The sequence below is a fragment of the Suncus etruscus genome, chromosome 15 (genome assembly GCF_024139225.1).
Source record: "Suncus etruscus isolate mSunEtr1 chromosome 15, mSunEtr1.pri.cur, whole genome shotgun sequence".
Taxonomy (NCBI): domain Eukaryota; kingdom Metazoa; phylum Chordata; class Mammalia; order Eulipotyphla; family Soricidae; genus Suncus; species Suncus etruscus.
Genome location: NC_064862.1, coordinates 52,373,856 through 52,392,196, shown reverse-complemented (window position 1 = coordinate 52,392,196; position 18,341 = coordinate 52,373,856). Strand labels below are relative to the sequence as shown.

Here is an 18,341-nt window from a genome sequence, read left to right as displayed (position 1 = left end):
CCCAGATAAATTCATCTTGGACTTCTGGGCCTCAAATATTTTGTGGGGCTACAAAGACTTCATGTTTAAAGCTGGAAGTTGGGGGTAATTACTGATCAAACAATGAACATAACTGTCAAAGCTCAGATGTCAGGTGGAAGGAAAGAGAAGTGACTAACCCAGTTGAGCAGTTCATGACTCCAAGACTAAAGGTTTCACAGAGCAGGGCCTTCCATATAATAGATTCAGTCAGTTCTCCTATGTTTAGTTGTTGATTCTGTCAACTCACTGAGTTGGAATTAAAATTGAATTCTCATGAATACTGCAAAGGTGGCTATTTTCTAAGCTGCCTCCACACTGGAAAAATAAGGGGTGCCACATTTGAAAAACAAGAGAGGCGCCAATGGACTGGACAGAAGGCTCTTGAAGCTCTTGTATTAAGTACAAAACTTGGCCTCCATATTTATGGGCCTCTTTCTGTTTCTAAGGATCAAAAGAGCCTAAGACAGACTAAAGGGAAAAATGAAAACCGAATGAACGACTAGATCTAAGGATTTATGCAATAAATTGACCAGAGAGAAGTCTGTGTTGTAATCATCAGAGAAGGAGTTAAGGCCAAGAGACAAACAGACATGGTTAAAATAATTGTTTTTATTTTGTTTTGGGGTCACACCCAGTAGTGCTCAGAGCTTACTCCTAGCTTTGCACTCAGAAATTACTCCTGGCGGTGCTCAGGGGACCACACGGTATACTGGGGCTCAAATCTAGGTTGGTTGTATGCCAGGCAAGCACCCTACATACTGGTACAATCACTCCAGGTCCTAAGATAATTCTTATCTTCCTTTATTTACCACATGTATTTTAGTCACTTTTCCACTATTGGCCTTTTTGTCTGATTCCTCCCAGGATAGGGAAGCTATATTTCATTTGGGAGTTTCAGCACTTGATTTTTAGAGTCTAGCGGTTTTTGTGTTAGTTTGTTTAAACAGAATTCTAGCATAAGCCTTGCTTGGCCCCTAGTGTATTGACCTAGCATGGTTTCCTTTGGAATGTTGAAATGTAATCTTGGAATGTAAGTTATGTTTTACTTATATCATCATGATAGTACCCAGAGTATAGGTCTATAAATTATTAGAGGATAAAGCACAAAGTACAACAGTCCTTTGGACAAACTTGAAACAATTCTAGTGCCACCCAGTATATAGTAGATGCCAGCCTGACTGTAACTTGGTCTAACGCGGATTCTTGAAGTGAAGTCTCAAGAGAAAGAGCTTGAGGCTTTGGTTATTCAAGAGAAGAGAGAACAGAGATCTCCTTGACAGTGGAGACAAATCAGAGAGTGGAGACAGCAGAGTGGGCCCTGGAGGGGTTGGTTGACCATATGATGTGCCAGGAATGGACCAGAAGCTACTGGATAGACAAGGTCCTTAATTCCTGCACTATCTCTCTGGCCCCTGATGTGATTTGTTTGTTTGTTTTGTTTTGTGAGCCGTACCTGGTGACTCTCAGGGGTTACTCTTGGCTCTGTGCTCAGAAATTGCTCCAGGCTTGAGGGACCAGATGGGACGCTGGGGATCGAAACCAGGTCCATCCTGGATAAGCCACTTGCAAGGCAAATGTCCTACTGCTGTGCTCAGGCCCCCCCATGTGACTTTTAAATATAATTCATTTAAATATAATTAAATATAATTCATTCTGCTTCTCTTCAAGAGTGAATGTTGAAGTGTTCTTATCAATAATGGGAGATGGGGCCAGAGAGATAGCATGAAGGTAGGGCGTTTGCCTTGCATACAGAAGGATGGTGGTTCGAATCCTGGCATCCCATATGGTCCCCTGAGCCTGCCAGGAGAGATTTCTGAGCATACAGCCAGGAGTAACCCCTCAGTGCTACCGGATGTAACCCAAAAACCAAACCAAACGAACAAAAATAATGGGATATTAGTTACTATTTTTCTAACCATCTCATCTGAGTTAAGTAGGAGAGAATGGGGATACTATATCAAAATAGTGGAGGAAATGAGAAAGTAGAAATCTATACATATAGAGTTTAAAACAATGCAATGGGGGATGGAGAGAAAATACAGAGATTAAGATGCTTCCCTCGCAAGCTGCTGATGCCAGTTCAGTCCCTAATACCTTAAATAATCCCCTGAACCCTACCAGGAGTGATCCCTGAGCATAGTCTGGAGTAAATCCTAAGTACACTTGGGTATGGTCTCAGAATTAAAAGTAAATAAATGAATAAAACCAAATCGCAAAACATAATGTTCTTTAATATTTTAATATGCATTAGTCATAATATTAATGTGCAGCACTATCAAATAAAATCATATTTGAAAAAGAAAGAGGATAAAGAGTAAGAGAGTGAAATATTTTGATGACTTCTATTTTGTCTCCTAACAAAAGTACATGTAGAAGGAAAAAAAAAGTGTGTGGAGAAGGCATTTAGTGCATATTTAGAATTGACTAGCATCATTAATCAACCAAAATATACCTATTTCAATAATCTACACTAGAAAACAGTTATGCTATTAGACTTGTGTGCTAGAACTGAGTGGTCTGATAGTCTAAACCAATGTTTCACAAAATAGGCAGCAGGAAGGACCAGGCATAGATTGGGCCACTTTCCGTTTGTCCACTTGAGAAGGTCCATTTCCAAGGGCTGTGGGGAACTTATTTTCTGAAAAGGGGGCAGTAGAGGGCTGGAGTATAGTACAGTGAGTAGGGTATTTGCCTTGCTGACCTGTGTTTGTTACCTGGCATTCCATATGGTCCTGGAGCCTGCCAGGAGTGATGTCTGAATACAGAATCAGGAGTGCTGAGGGATAGTAATCCTGAGTGCCTCTGGGTATGGCCCAAAAAACCAAAAAATAAAAAAATTTGAAGAGGTGGTTGTGAAGAAAAGTAGGCCAGAGAAGTCCAACAACTTTAAGTGGAAAAGGAAATCCTCCTAGTATGAGGGTTTTTATTTATTTATTTATTTATTTATTTATTTATTTATTTATTTATTTAGTTTTTGGGTCACACCCAGCAATGCTCAGGGATTACTCCTGGCTCTATACTTAGAAATTGCTCCTGGCAGGCGTGGGGGACCATATGGGATGCCGGGATTTGAACCATCATCCTTCTGCATGCAAGCCAAATGCTTTACCTCCATGCTATCTCTCCGGCCCCTTTTTTTTATTTTTTTTGGGTCACACCTGGCAGCACTCAGGGGTTCCTCCTAGCTCTACCCTCAGAAATTGCTCCTGGCAGGCTCGGGGGACCATATGGGATGCGGGAATTCGAACCACCGTCCTTCTGCATGCAAGGCAAATGCCCTATCTCCATGCTATCTCTCTGGCCCTGAGTATGAGTACTTTTTTTATTTCAACATTTTTTGTTTCCAGCTGGTACGACTTCACAAATTTTCACAAAAAAAGCTAAGTTTTTTTTTTTTTTGGGGGGGGGGGCATACCAGGAGGTGCTCAAAAATCACTCCAGACAGGCTCAGAGGAGGGACCTTATGCTGGGGATCGAATCTGGGTCCATCCAAACACTCAACCACTGTGCTATCATTCTGGCCCCAGAAAAAAGCTAATTATTATTATTATTATTATTATTTTTTTTTTTTTTTTTTTTTTTTTTTTTGGTTTTTGGGCCACACCCGGTAACGCGCAGGGGTTACTCCTGGCTATGCGCTCAGAAGGCGCTCCTGGCTTGGGGGACCATATGGGACGCCGGGGGATCGAACCGCGGTCCGTCTCCTAGGCTAGCGCAGGTAAGGCAGGCACCTTACCTCCAGCGCCACCGCCCGGCCCCAAGAGTTACTCTTTTTTTTTTTTTTTTTGTTTGTTTGTTTTTTTGTTTTTGGGCCACACCCGGCATTGCTCAGGGGTTACTCCTGGCTGTCTGCTCAGAAATAGCTCCTGGCAGGCACGGGGGACCATATGGGACACCAGGATTTGAACCAACCACCTTTGGTCCTGGATCGGCTGCTTGCAAGGCAAACGCTGCTGTGCTATCCTCCGGGCCCCTATTATTATTATTATTATTATTATTATTATTACTATTACTTCTCCTTCCCACTTTCCTCCTAGTGCTTCCTACACAAATACAAAAATTTGGGATTTGGACAAGGAGGAAGTCTGCTCTGACCCTGGGTTTCTCTCCCCTCCAGCAGATTAGCCAAAGACAGCAGCAGCTTTTCAATTTATATGTGTTTGAGCTTCAGTCCCAGCATCATCATTACTCCCAAACATGGTAACAGACCAATAATTTCCTGATGATGGTCAGGTGGGCACCCCCAGATAAGGCTCAAGCTCATCAACTCTCACAGTTGGAGGCAGAGTGGATGAAATGTGGGTCCATGTGATGAGTGACATGCTCCGCCACCCAGAGAGACACTTACCTCTAGCTTCAGGACATCGTGCTGAAGTTTGCGCTGAAATTCAAGGAAGTTTTTGATGGTCAGCTTTCCTTTGAGGTCGGCACCAAAGAAGTAGGTGATGAGAGCAGAGCATAAGCCAGACTTGAGGGTGTTCCCAGTGGTCGGGCGGTCGCGATGACGCATGCCCATGCTGGTTTGAGAACGGATGATACTCTGAACCTAAGAGGAAGGCAAACGCTGCTCAGGTAAAGCACAGTAAATAATGATACAATAAAAAGTTACTTATTTAATTCCAAAGAAGATAGGAATGTAGAAAAGAGGATGACAAATCATAAAGAATGAAAACATGGGACCGGAGCGTTAGCACAGCAGTAGGGTGCTTGCCTTGCATGTGGATGGACCTGGGTTCGATCCCAGTGTCCCATATGGTCCACCACGCCAGAAGCGATTTCTGAGCGAATAGCCAGGAGTAACCCCTGAGCTTCTCCAGATGTGGCCCAACCCCCCCCCAAAGAACAAACACAGAACTTAAAAAATGGGAGGGGTGGGGCCGGAGCTATATATAGCACAGGAGTAGGGCATTTGTCTTGCAGGTGGCTGACCCAGGACAGACCTGGTTTGATCCCCAGTATCCCATATAGACCCCCAGCCTACCAGGAGCGATTTCTGAGCACAGAACCAGGAGTAATCCCTGAGAGCCACTGGGTATGGTGGCTATCTTATTATTATCTAATTAAGAAAAACAAAAAAATAAATTTTTTATAAAAAGGAAGGGGTTGGAAAGACCACACAGCAGGTAGGGCATTTGCCTTGCAAGCAGCTAACCCAGATTTGATCCCTGGCATCCCACAGAGTCCTCTGAGGACCAGGAATGACTCCTGAGAGTAGAACTATAAGTAAACCCAGCATTGCCAGGTGTAGCCCAAAACAAAACAAAACAAAACAAAAAAATAGATCAAGATCCAATTAAAACAATAATGGTACATATTGGTGGTCTAAATACTACAAATAAACGGCAGAGAGTGTGATATTGAATGAAAAAGCAAGACCCAACTATATGTTGCTTACAAAAGATTTATGTTCAAGATGAGAGATAATAACAGTGGGTAAGGCACTTGCCTTGCATAGTATTTACCAACCTGGGTTCATTATATATGATCCCTGAGCTCTGCCAGGATTGATTTCTGAGCACAGAGCCAAGAATAAGAATAAGTTCAGAACACTGCTGGGGAAGGCCTCCAATTTATATATATATTTGTTTTGTTTTGTTTTGGGGTCATACCCAGTTATGCTCAGGGGTTACTCCTGACTCTGGGCTCTGAAATTGCTCTGAAATGGCTGGCATGGGGTACATATGGGATGCCAAGATTTGAACCACCAGCTGTCCTGGATCTGCTGTGTGAAAGGCAAGCACCCTACTGCTGTGCCATCTCTCCAGTCCCCTAAAGATATACTTTAGAGAGGCTAGAAATATAGTACACGGCTTAACATTCTTGCCTTGCATGTGGCTGACCCTAGTTCAACCCAAACATCACATATGGTCACTCCTGAGGACCGAGCATGAAATAACCCCCAAGTATTGCCAAATGGGGCACAACCCTCCTCCCCAAAATTAAAAAGAAAAGGGAGTCTTATAAAAAGTAATTCATTGAGTATTTTAAAAATTGAAAAGCAGGCTGGAGTGATAACACAGTGGGAGGGCATTTGCCTTGCACATGGTCAACCAGGGATGGACCAGGGTTTGATCCCCGCCATTCCATATTGTCCTCCAGCCAGGAGTGATTCTGAGCGCAGAGCCAGGAGTAACTACTGAGCTGACGACGGGTGTGGCCCCAAAACAAAACAAAACAAAACAAATCTTCATTTGGGGCAAGAGAGATAACATAGCGATAGGGTGTTTGACTTGCATGCAGCCAACCTGGGATGGACCCAGGTTCAATTCCTGGCATCCCATATAGTCTCCCGAGCCTGCCAGGAGTTTCTGAGTGCAGAGCCAGGAGTAACCTGAGTGCGGCAAGTATGGCCCAAAAAAACAAAAAAAAGGAAAAGGAAAAGCATCTGAGTATATTGACCAAGGCCTAAGGAGCTCCCAGGTATATAAAACTATGTGTAATCTGATATATTTAGAAGAAACTCTCTAGGGCAACTTGCCTGTTCAAACTCCTCCATGTCCACTTCCCCATCTCCATTCAAGTCAAACATCTTGAAAGCTATTTCGAAATTTCTCTGTGGTGCTGGAGCAGAAAGGGAGAATTGGGAGCGAAGAGGTAGGGAAGAAATAAAAAAAAGGAAAATCTTTAAGAAAACTGATTAAAACATCAAATTATCCTTTCATGTCACAGAATACCTCCAAATTTATCTTTGAATGGCATTCCTCACTATCAAAAGACAATGGTCAGTCAGTAATGATCACAGTTGTCTGCTTCAAATACGATGCTTCTTTGGCTTTTTAAAATATGCTCTTTTCTACTCTGTTCTTCCCATCTTCCCAGTTTAAGTATTCTGAGGAGTCTCATGGTTGTTGCTCTGCATACAGGCTATTCTCTATACCAGTTTATTCACCACCACCCTCGCTCCATGACCTGGCAGAGAGGCACATTGTTGACACTTCAGCCACCATGTCCACAGCGTATCAAACCAAAGAGTCAAGTATGCATAAGTGAAAATAAAGCTGAGGTTAAGAAAAGAAAGAGGGGGCCGGGTGGTGGCGCTGGAGGTAAGGTGCCTGCCTTGCCTGCGCTAGCCTAGGACGGACTGCGGTTTGATCCCCCGGAGTCCCATATGGTCCCCCAAGAAGCCAGGAGCAACTTCTGAGCGCATAGCCAGGAGTAACCCCTGAGCGTCACAGGGTGTGGCCCAAAAACCAAAAAAAAAAAAAAAAAAAGAAAGAAAGAAAAGAAAGAAAAAAGGGTATATCTTCTTTCCTTTAAGTCAATGATAAAAGCTCTTCAGTATTCAAGGGAACTGGCACGGACACTCTAACGGCAAGTGGGGGCCTATAGGACTAACCCCAGTGGTGTTGGGGGGCCAGGATCCTGGCCATTGGTGCCAGGATGGAGTCAGGGTTCTGCCTGTGGTATGGGATTCCAGTGCTATCTCCATTGTCCCTGTGACTTCTACAATGTTCCTACATCAATCAAAACATGATGTGTATACTCAAAGAAGAAAATAAAGCAAAACACAATAGTCTTTCCTCTTTTTCTTTTCCCTATTTTGCAGCATGGGGATCAAACCCAGAATCTCATATGCAAGGCAAGCACTCTACACAGAGCACATTTATACTGTTGAAGAAAAGAAAGTTGCTTACTTCCTAATTTATTTGTTTTTGGGGAGTAACACCTGCTCAGTCTCAGGGATGCTCAGGACTTACTCTTGGCTCTGCACTCAAGAGATCACCCCTGGAGAGCTTTGGGGGTGCCAGGAGGATCAAACCTGGTCAGGTGCATGCAAGGCAAATGCTCTATCCTCATCTTTCTAGGCTCCTCATTTGGCTTTGTTTTGTAGACTTATCTATTGACCCAAAACATCTACTGTTAATCTCACCCTCTGAAGTCAATGCAAATGACGAAATAATTATGGCATTCTGCTTTGAAATCAAGCACATAATTATCCTTGAGTGCAAAATCTGGAATAATAAATACTAAAAAAAAAGCACATATAAGTTATAGAGGTACTGATATATATATAAAAAAAAGAAAATCAACTGCACGTGCCTTGCTGTATATATTGGTAGTAATGCAAATAGATTCTTTTGGGGGAAGATTGGATCACACTTGACAGTGCTCAGGGGTTACTCTTGACTCTGTACTTTAGGGTCATTCCTGGCAGTGCTTAGGGGACCATTTGGGATACTAGGGATGGAATGCAGGTTGGCTGCATGCAAGGCAAATACTCTCTCCACTGTGCTATCACTCTGGTGATAAAAATAAGATTCTTGAAACAGGACTATCACCTTATATTTAAAACTCAGGATCCTTTGAAAAGACTGATGGAGATCCAGAGACAGATCCACAAGAGCAAAGGGCCAGGTAGAAGAGTAGAAGCTAGCCAGGTATTAAATCTAGGGCCTGCACTACCTCCTGCTTTGAATATTTTTACCTCTGTGTGCTTCAACAAGTTGGCTGATTTACTAGTTTTCAAATTCGACTGTAGCTTGCCATTGAGAAAACTCACTATCTTTGGACCAGCTCCATAAATCCTGATAGGTAATTTAATTTTTTCTTAGATTGATGAGACAATTTCTTTTCATTAGAATAAAATATGGTTAACTATTACACAGAGTCTACACATAAAGTTGTCAAAGGAAATAGTATCATGATTTCTTCTCTGGAGAAAATAATTTACCATTTCATTTATTTGCTTTATAGACTAGATTTTGGATCAATGCTTTCTTACTGGGAGCTCGTACAAATAGCTTCTCCCTCAGGAGTTCATATGCACCTGGCTTAAAAGCAACTCTGTGACGAATGAAATGAGTTCATGAAGACTGAGATGAATTCTGCACTCATTCCAAGGGCTTCATAGAGTCATTGTATTACATTATTCGTAAATAAGAAATTTTTTTTTTTTTTTTTTTTTTGGTTTTTGGGCCACATCCAGCGGTGCTCAGGGGTTACTCCTAGCTCTCTGCTCAGAAATAGCTCCTGGCAGGCACAGGGACACCGGGATTTGAACCAACCACCTTTGGTCCTGGATTGGCTGCTTGCAAGGCAAACGCTGCTGTGCTATCTCTCCGGGCCCCAAATAAGAGATTTGTTATTCGAAGTATTCAGCCCAGAGAGAGATAAGAAATACATTTAACTAAATGCTAAGCCTCAATTTATTTTTTAATAGAAAAGTTTGGAGGGCTAGAGTCAAATTATAGTGAGTCAGGTTTTAGCCTTGCCTGCAGTTGACCCTGGTTTAATCCCTGGCACCCCATAAGATCCTTTTGAGCACCGCCAGGAGTATATTCTGGAGTGCAGATCCAGGAGTGAGGAAGCCATGAGCACTGCTATATGTGATCTTAAAAATCCCTACCCAGGGGGCCGGGCGGTGGCGCTAGAGGTAAGGTGCCTGCCTTGCCTGCGCTAGCCTAGGACAGACCACGGTTCGATCCCCCGGCATCCCATATGGTTCCCCAAGCCAGGAGCAACTTCTGAGCGCATAGCCAGGAGTAACCCCTGAGCGTCACCGGGTGTGGCCCAAAAACCAAAAAAAAAAAAAAAAAAAAATCCCTACCCAAAATTTGGAGTTCTTGAAAGCTTAAAAAAATAGAATTATGGTATCATTTAACAATTCAACAATTTTCATTCATCTATCCAAATAAACACAAAAACAGAGATTGAATAAAGACCCTATAATTCCATTTAGAGATCTCTATCGAAGAACAGAAAAGATACATGAACACCTATGCACATTGCAAGAAATATTTACTATAGTCTTGATCTGGAAACAAACATAAATGCCCAATAATAACTGTGTTGATAAAGGTTTCCATACCCAATGGAATGTAACTCAGGTATTAGAAAAAGATAAAATCAGAAACAATTAAATCTTGCATTTAGCTAGACCATGGATAAAATTGGTGGGAGTTGTGTGAAGCAAAATAAGTCAGCAGGAGCAAGATAATTAGCTGATGTTCTCACTGACATGTGGGATAAAAGGAAACAAAGCAAGGAAAAGAGAGGATGACTGACAAAGCCAAGCTGATACTGACCACAGAATACAGGTTACGAAACGAAAGATTTGGTGGGGGAATTCTGCTTAGTGGCAAGTGTGGTTTGCTCATGCTGCTCACCAAACATATCATTTACACCTGGCAAGCTCATGTTTCTCTTTCATTTTGGAGCCACACCCAGCTATGCTCAGGGTTTATTCCTGGCTACACTCAGGGGACTGTATGGGACACAAGGAACCAAATGCGTTTTCAACACGTGCAAGGTAAGGGCCCTACCTGCTGCCCTAGTTCTCTGGCCTTACTTATAAACTAATATTAAGTCAAGAAAAAAATCTAACATGTAAAAAATTCCTATACATGAAAATCACTATAATGAACTTTGCAATTCTATAATAACACTTAAAACAGACCAGGAAACTGACTTTGCAAAAACAGACACAGAAAGACAGACACAGACACACACAGAGAAAAAAGTTTAAAAACTATTAGAGAATCTTCTGTGTCCACTATCCTAAACATCCTTTACAACTATTGTTAGCAAATTAGAGAAGCTTCCTTTTTTTTTTATTCCCACAGGGTTAAGAGGTAAAAAGAAAAACAAAAAAACAGAGAATGCTAGCGGCAATGCTTTCCCTAGAAAAAGAGAGATGGTGAATGAGTGAGCACATGGCTTTCACTCTGAGCAACCTTGAAAGCCTCAGGGAGAGTATGACCAGAGGAAAGATAAGCTCCGGTTATAATAGAACCAGATCATTCCACCGCTGCTGTCTTGAGATCAGACTATTGAGAAGCAAGGGTGAAAGAAGGGCAAGCACTTAGCAAGATGGGGAATTAATACAAGATCTGAGCTGCTGCAGCAAGGTTATGCAAAATAAAGTGGGATTCTAGTTTCTTTCCATGCAAAGCCGACACAATTTTATAGCAGGTGAGAAATACGGATACATGAGCTATTTTTATAATAGGCAAATTAAGGAACTTGTTGATTCCAGTTCTGCCTATGGTCACTTGACCATCACTGGGAGTGATCTCTGAGCTCAGAGCCAGGAGTCATGAGAACCAGTGGATATGACCCAATCCTGCAATTAAAAACAAACAAAAAACTTTGATTTCTAAAGTAGAATCAAATATATGTCTTAATTCTTCAACACAGAGTGGACATTTTTCCATGTTAATAAAATCTGCATTATATAGCATATGGAATTTTATGGCAGATTTATTGTTAGGTATTTTATTTGGTATCTGAGCTCCTTCCTATTTATATATTTTTTGATCACCATCAGTACACATGTGATTATTTTATTAGCCTAAATCTGCAGAAACAGAATCGATAAACCAAAGGATAAACACTGGTTTAAGTGTTTTACTACTGTCAAAATCCCGCCCCCCCACCAAAAAATAGGTGAGCCAATAATGTATGCCCTACTATAATGTTAACTAAAGTTAAGTGTCATTCCCATAGTTAATTCTGATGCACAAATGGTTTGGGCACACCTTGGACTTGGAAAGGAGGAGTAAATTGCTCTTTCAAAAGTGGTAATCAACCTAATCTTTACCACAGTTTCTTGGAGTCTTTTGGGGAGAACCTCAGAACAACTGATGCTTTTCAGAACTTACTCCTGGCTTTGTGTTCAGGGATCATTCCTGATGGGCTTTGGGGATGTCAGGGATCAAATCCAGCAAGCATCCCATACTGCAGTACTATCATTCTGGCCCCCCTTAAGGTCCTTTTATTTGTTTTGGGCCACACCCAGGGCTTACTCCTATCTTTGTACTCAGAAGTAACTCCTGGCATGGTTGGGGGATCATATAGGATGCTGGCCTTGTGCAAGGTTTCCCTAAGGTTTTTTTGTCACATCTCAACAACAACCCATGTTGGCCTTGTGCAAGGTTTCCCTAAGGTTTTTTTTGTTTGTCACATCTCACTAGGTTTACTAATTAATGGCAGTTGACAAGACTTTCGAAACAATACCAGTCACTAATGAGTTTCAAAACTTTAAGACTGAAAAATGACTGAATTCTTTCAGAAAGACTTAAGTTATTGATAGTACAAGATTTTGCCTTTCTTTCCTTTACACTTTTCCTGGAAAATAACTTAAGCTGATTCTTAAAAAAAAAAAAAAAAAAAAAAGGCCTGATGGCTCTGCCTCATCACTGACCCTCTACAATGGTCTCCAGGGACACCAATCTGATCAAACTTCAGACACGCTGGTTTTGGGGTTGATATCACCAGGGCTTTTAGGAGTGAGTATGGAAATCCCTTCTTTTCCTTCTTCCAGGATTCTTGACAGCTGAGAAACATGGCCCTAGAAGTTGTAGTATCAATAATAGTACATTGAATACTAAATCTCTAGAAAACTTTCTTTAATGCTGTCATCTCCTATAGGAACACATTAATCTAACAGAATAGATAGCTAACAACAAGTGCTTACTAAACCTTCTGCCATTGTATTGACTTCATTAGAGATATAACAATTTTCACAAATGTGCTTGCTACTGACCTTTTCTTTCTTTTTTTAAACTCTCTTCCTTTTTATTTTTCTTGTCTTTTTTTTTTTTTTTTTTTTTTTTGGTTTTTGGTTTTTGGTTCACACCCAGCAGCATCAGGGGTTACTCCTGGCTCTGTGCTGGAAAATCACTCCTGGCAGGCTCAGACCATAAAGGATGCTGGGAATCCAACAGGGGTCTGCTCTGGGTTGGTCACATGCAAGGCAAATGCCCTACCACTGTGTTATCACTTCAGCCCCTTTTCTTTTCTTTTCCCTTTTCTTTTTGGGCCACATCCAGTAACAGTAGAGTTTACTCCTGGCTATGCACTCAGAAATTGCTCCTGGCTTGGGGGACCATATGGGACGCCAGGGAATCAAACCGCAGTCCGTCCTACTTTAGCGTGTGCAAGGCAAATGCCCTACTGCTTGCCCAACCACTCAGGCCCTTATTTTTCTTGCTGTTTTTTTTTTTTTTCAGTAACTTTGCTTTCACTTATCTGGAAATAAATGTATTTATGTATATATATGTATATTTATGGCCAACTATGTGATGCATTTTCTTTAAATAAATTTATAAAAAAAAAACACTGCTTTTACATTTCACACTGGAATGAAAGAACCTGATGTTTCTAGCTTATACTACACAGCTATCTTTGGGTATTATTTCAATCTCAGTTATTGAATAACTGAAAGTTATTGAAAAACTTCAATAACTGAAGACGTTCAGTTATTGGCACTTCTAAAAGTGCCAGAAACAATCTCATTCAGCTTATCCTTTATTCTGAGATTAGACAGCTGTGCTACAGGAAAAGTAACCAATGCCAGACAGAAGACTGAATGTCAGAGAGCTCAGGTTCCCTGAGAATTCCGGAGAGGGCATGGATGTCAGTGGATTCTCCTCTCCACACTGAGATCATGCTATTTTGGGAACACATTTTCTTTAACTCCATAATATATGTTTTATGTTGGGATAAAATATGCTAGTAGGAGAGACTCTTCCACCTCTACCTTCAGAGATCTGAAAAAGAATCACCTGTTTACTATTCCACATGCTTACTAGCCACTTAGCAAAGTGGCAGCTACATTAAAATACAACTTTTTGTATTGCACAGAATTTCAGAATTAGCTGGGTTTTGGTTACTTAATCCTGCTAATTTAGGTATCCATATAGTATTTTCTCCCAATAGAAAAATCCAGCTTCTATAATCAATTTTTATCTTTCATGGTAAATATACAGATAATATTTAGTACTATTTTTATTTTTGGGCCAAACCCGGTGACTCAGGGGTTACTACTGGCTATTCAGCAGCGTGCAAGGCAAACGCCTACCGTTGCACCACTGTTCCGGCCCCAATATTTAGTAATTTAAAAAAGTTTTAAGTTCTAAGTGGAAATGTTAAGGGCCCCTGGAACAATATAATACTTTTGTATGTCTATTAAAATAACTGTTCAAAAAGTTCTTAGCTATTTAGCCAAAAAAAATATACATGCAGGCTCATTATATGTCAGATATTTTCTCTAGAAGGGACAAGCATCAGGCAAACTATTTTTATGACAACCGTGATTTCTTGCTTTGACTTCCTTTTTGAGCCATCAAATATTCCATTACAGATATTTTCTAGTTTTTCTAGAAATAGGTAAGCAAACACATGATAAAGCATGATAAAGCCTAAGCAAATTCAAAGCCCATTAAGTTGTAGATTTTCAGTAAAGGTCAGCTACAGAGCAATAGACTTCATTCCAGGACAGCTTCTAAGGAGCAAAAAAATAAAATTCATGAGCAAATAGCTTCAAGTGTTATCAATTATTAAGAGTTGAATACCTCATAGATCCTCAGAACCATTAACAAAAAGAACATTAATCAGAAGACAGGGCAGAGGTTAAGAAAAGATGAGAAGTTGGAAGAGGCTGGAATCTCGGAGGACTTCTAGAATCTTTTCCTTTTTCTATTTATTTTTCGCTTCTTTGGCCACATCTGTGTTCAGGTCTCACTCCTAGTTTTATGCTCAGGGATCACTCAAGAGAGGGGACAAGGGACAAAAATGTCGTGCTGGGGATCAAACCCAGGTCAGTCACCACAAGAGCCACCCCTGCTGTACCAACTCTTACCCTCTAAAATCTATTTTAGAGTCATGAAGGAAATAATGTCTTTGAAAGGGAGAATGAAGTACATTTGATACTGGTCAGAATATGAAGAAAGATGGAAGTCTGGTCCGCAGTCACAGAAGGGACCCAGAAATGCCACCTCCCAAGCATCCTTGTACTCAGAGTTTAAGAAGGGGTAGAAGCAGGGTACAGTGAGAGGTGATCTGAGGGGATGCAAAGCCTTATGACATACTTCCTACCTAATCTACTTTGAATGAGAGATTCTTTGAAATCTCAAGTACATGAGAAACTGAAACAGTAATGAATCCTCCCTATGAAGAGAAGACCAAGAACAGACCAACGGCTTTCACCAGTGAAATCTACAAAACTTTCAAAGAAACATGGACATCCATCATGCTCAAGCACTTACATATATATGTATCAAAAGTGGGGATGCGAGACACTCACTAACAAATCCTATGAGGCCAATATACTGATCCCAAACCAGGAGAGATCACGAACACACACACACACACACACACACACACACACACACACACAAATGCATGCATGAGTGTGCAAAAACTACATAGTTGAAGAAATCATACAGCAGGTAACACACTTGCTTTGCACATAGTTGACCTGGGTTTAAGCCCTGGCACCACATTTGATCCCCTGACCATTGCCAGGAGTTATCCCTGAGCAAATAGCCAGGAGGAAGCCCTAAGCATATCTAGGTGTGCCCAAAACTAAAGGAAAAAAAAAGACAACTGCATAGAAAGTATAAATTCTAACCCTTTGAGTGATCTATCCAGCATTCTATTTGGGGCAGCGGGGGGAGAAGGGAGCATTTTCCTATAGCAACCAGAAAATCTAGACAAATTCTAAAGGAGCTATAACAATTCTTTTGTTGTTTTTAATGTCAAAAATTATGACTCTTTTATAATTAAATATAAAGTAATATGATTTACATGACAGGCTGTAATAATGAAAGCACTACATAATCACTACATAATAAACACGAAACTAGATACTTTCTATTCATAACCTCATAATCATCAAAGAAATTGTTTAGACTTGCTGTCACTGGCATCTTTATTTTATAGCTATAACATATATATATATATATACATATATGTATATATATTGACTTGCCCCAAGTCACAAAACTATGAAAAGATAAGGATACGTAAGGATAGGATTTGAACTAAAAACATATGTGTGGTACTGGAGAGATAGCATGGAGGTAGGGCATTTGCCTTGCATGCAGAAGGATGGTGGTTTGAATCCTGGGCATCCCAGGTAGTTCCCCAAGCCTGCCAGGAGTGATTTCTGAGCGTAGAGCCAGGAGTAACCCCTGAGCGCTGCTGGGTGTGATCCAAAAACCAAAAACCAAAAACAAACAAACAAAAAACACAAAAAAATAACATGTGTGTGTATAAAATCACACTTGGCAGTCCTCAGGTCTTACTCAGGAATCTGTGCTCAAGAATCACTCTCGGTGGTACATAAGGAACTAGATGTAGTCCAACTTCAAAGTTGCCGTAGTTGGGCCCGGAGAGACAGCACAGTGGCATTTGCCTTGCAAGCAGCCGATCCAGGACCAAAGGTGGTTGGTTCGAATCCCGGTGTCCCATATGGTCCCCCGTGCCTGGCAAGAGCTATTTCTGAGCAGACAGCCAGGAGTAACCCCTGAGCACTGCCGGGTTTGACCCAAAAACCAAAACAAAAAAAAAAGTTGCCATAGTTGGACTATATGTAGTCCAACTTCATATTTTCTTGAGTGATTCCAGATACAAATCATAGAGAATTAAAAACAAAATAGCATTTTATGTAGCTTGTAATTAAGTCGATCAACATCTTTTTTATTTAAGCTCTTTTTTTTTATAGTCTTATATGCTCCCTTTACTTGAATAAAAAAGTTTATACTTACTAGAAAGAACAGTGGTAAGGAAAATGTAATCTGAGAATGATATGAGTCCACATTCTCCAAGGCTGTAAAATATACTGTCTTCATCAGCAAATTTTTCTCGTTCCTGGGCAATTTTCTGTTAAATGTATGGGTCCCACAAAAAGAAAAAAGAAAATACAATAAAATAAGAATATAAGTATTAGAGGTGAATCACTTATTTGATAAATTTAGGCTATTTCCCATAAGCATTTCCTTGATAGCCATTCCAGAATAATGGATCCTTTACAGTTTTTAAGATGATGAAATTCATGAAACAAAAGATTTTGCTTATTTGTTTCAAGACTCGCCTAACATGAAGAGTAAAAAATAATTTCAATTTTATGATCCCCTACAATTTATACTTATGTTACAGGCCACTCCAAGGCTAGTTTTATTTCTTAGCCTTAAAAACAATACATCTCTAAAGAAGTGAATTATTAGGTAGGAGGAAAAAAAGCCCTCCAAAAAAGCAAATGAACAAACTAAAAGGAAATCAGCTCTTACTGTCCAAGAAGACCTACATTATTAATGGCCAGAAGCAAAGAGGTAAAAGTTTATTTCCATGGTCAAATCAAATGCTCAGAAAATAATTTCTGAAATACTAATTTAAATTTTTTTACCTAATGACTACAAGTAATCTAGCAAGCCATTAGGCATGATTTATTCTAATCGTATTGACTGTCACCTTGGTGGAGGTACCTACATTTCAGCATGAAATTCTTCTAAAACCTAGCTTTTATTTGAAGTATACATTTCATTCTCTTGAACCTATAAAATTCACCAAGGAAGCAGATTAGCAGCTCCTGTCTGCAAAAAGGACTTAATTTTTAAGAAAATTATTCTGTTTTCTGAATTCTTCATCAGATCATAAAGGTAGTAGTGATACTGAAGATATATATTTAAAAAAAAAAACCTGCAAAGGATCCACTAACGAGTTAGACTTAGAACTAGTTTCTATAAATTCTGGACCAAATAAAAATACTCGAGTTATTTGGGGGCACCAAAGAATTGCATATTTTAAGAACCCAAACAAAGCACAGTCAACATAATAACATCATGCAAGCACAAGCTAAGCAGCATCACCAGCATAACCTCAGGAGAACCATGACAATGAGATCAACAGGCACATCAGCATCCAGACAGAGACAACTACCACCAGGTTACCTCTGTCTAGGAGAGATCCCATCATATACCATAAAGAAAAGAAAACGGGTTAACCTATTGAAATCACAAGTGACCACATAATTCATTATGAATTAGTTAACCAAGAGAGCATCCCATGGTTTGCCTGGATAAAAGAGTAACCAGAGACAGGGAACCCTTGTTAGCCGGACTTTTAAAATAGTACTAGGTTTCTGATGGCAGATTCTACTCAGAAATGACTTAAAACAATGGTTTTTCATTTGTCTGTTTGCTTGTTTTGGTTTGGTTTCTGTTTTTGGGCCACACCCAATGGCACTCAAGGTTTACTCCAGACTCTATGCTCAGAAATCACTCCTGAGAGGCTCAGGGGACAATATGGGATGCTGGGAATCAAATCTGGATCCATCCCCGGTCAGCTGATGCAAGGTAAATTCCCTGTCGCTGTGCTATCGCTCTGGCCCCAAAAGGAATGTTTTGATTGGTAAAAAACAGACGGCACTGTATTCAGCTAAAGAGATTTTCGAGGTTATCTGAACTGACTACAAAAATGACCACTTAGTACAAGGGCTGAATTAAGGTAAGGGAAATGATCATACACATGGCATATTTTGTTGACTCAAGAGAGAAAATTTTAAAATTTAGATCCTAAAAATTTATTGGATAAGAACT

General features: G+C 40.4%; 1 protein-coding gene across 1 annotated transcript in view; it reads right to left on the bottom strand.

Annotated features, from left to right (window-relative positions):
- MICU1 (mitochondrial calcium uptake 1) overlaps nt 1-18,341 on the bottom strand; it is a 129,740-nt gene that overhangs the window by 62,439 nt on the left and 48,960 nt on the right. The window contains exons 6-8 of the mRNA XM_049789267.1: nt 16,512-16,626; nt 6,500-6,582; nt 4,370-4,567 (exon numbers count right to left, since the gene is read on the bottom strand). Coding sequence (XP_049645224.1) covers nt 4,370-4,567; nt 6,500-6,582; nt 16,512-16,626 — 396 coding nt within the window. The remainder of the gene's footprint in view (nt 1-4,369; nt 4,568-6,499; nt 6,583-16,511; nt 16,627-18,341) is intronic.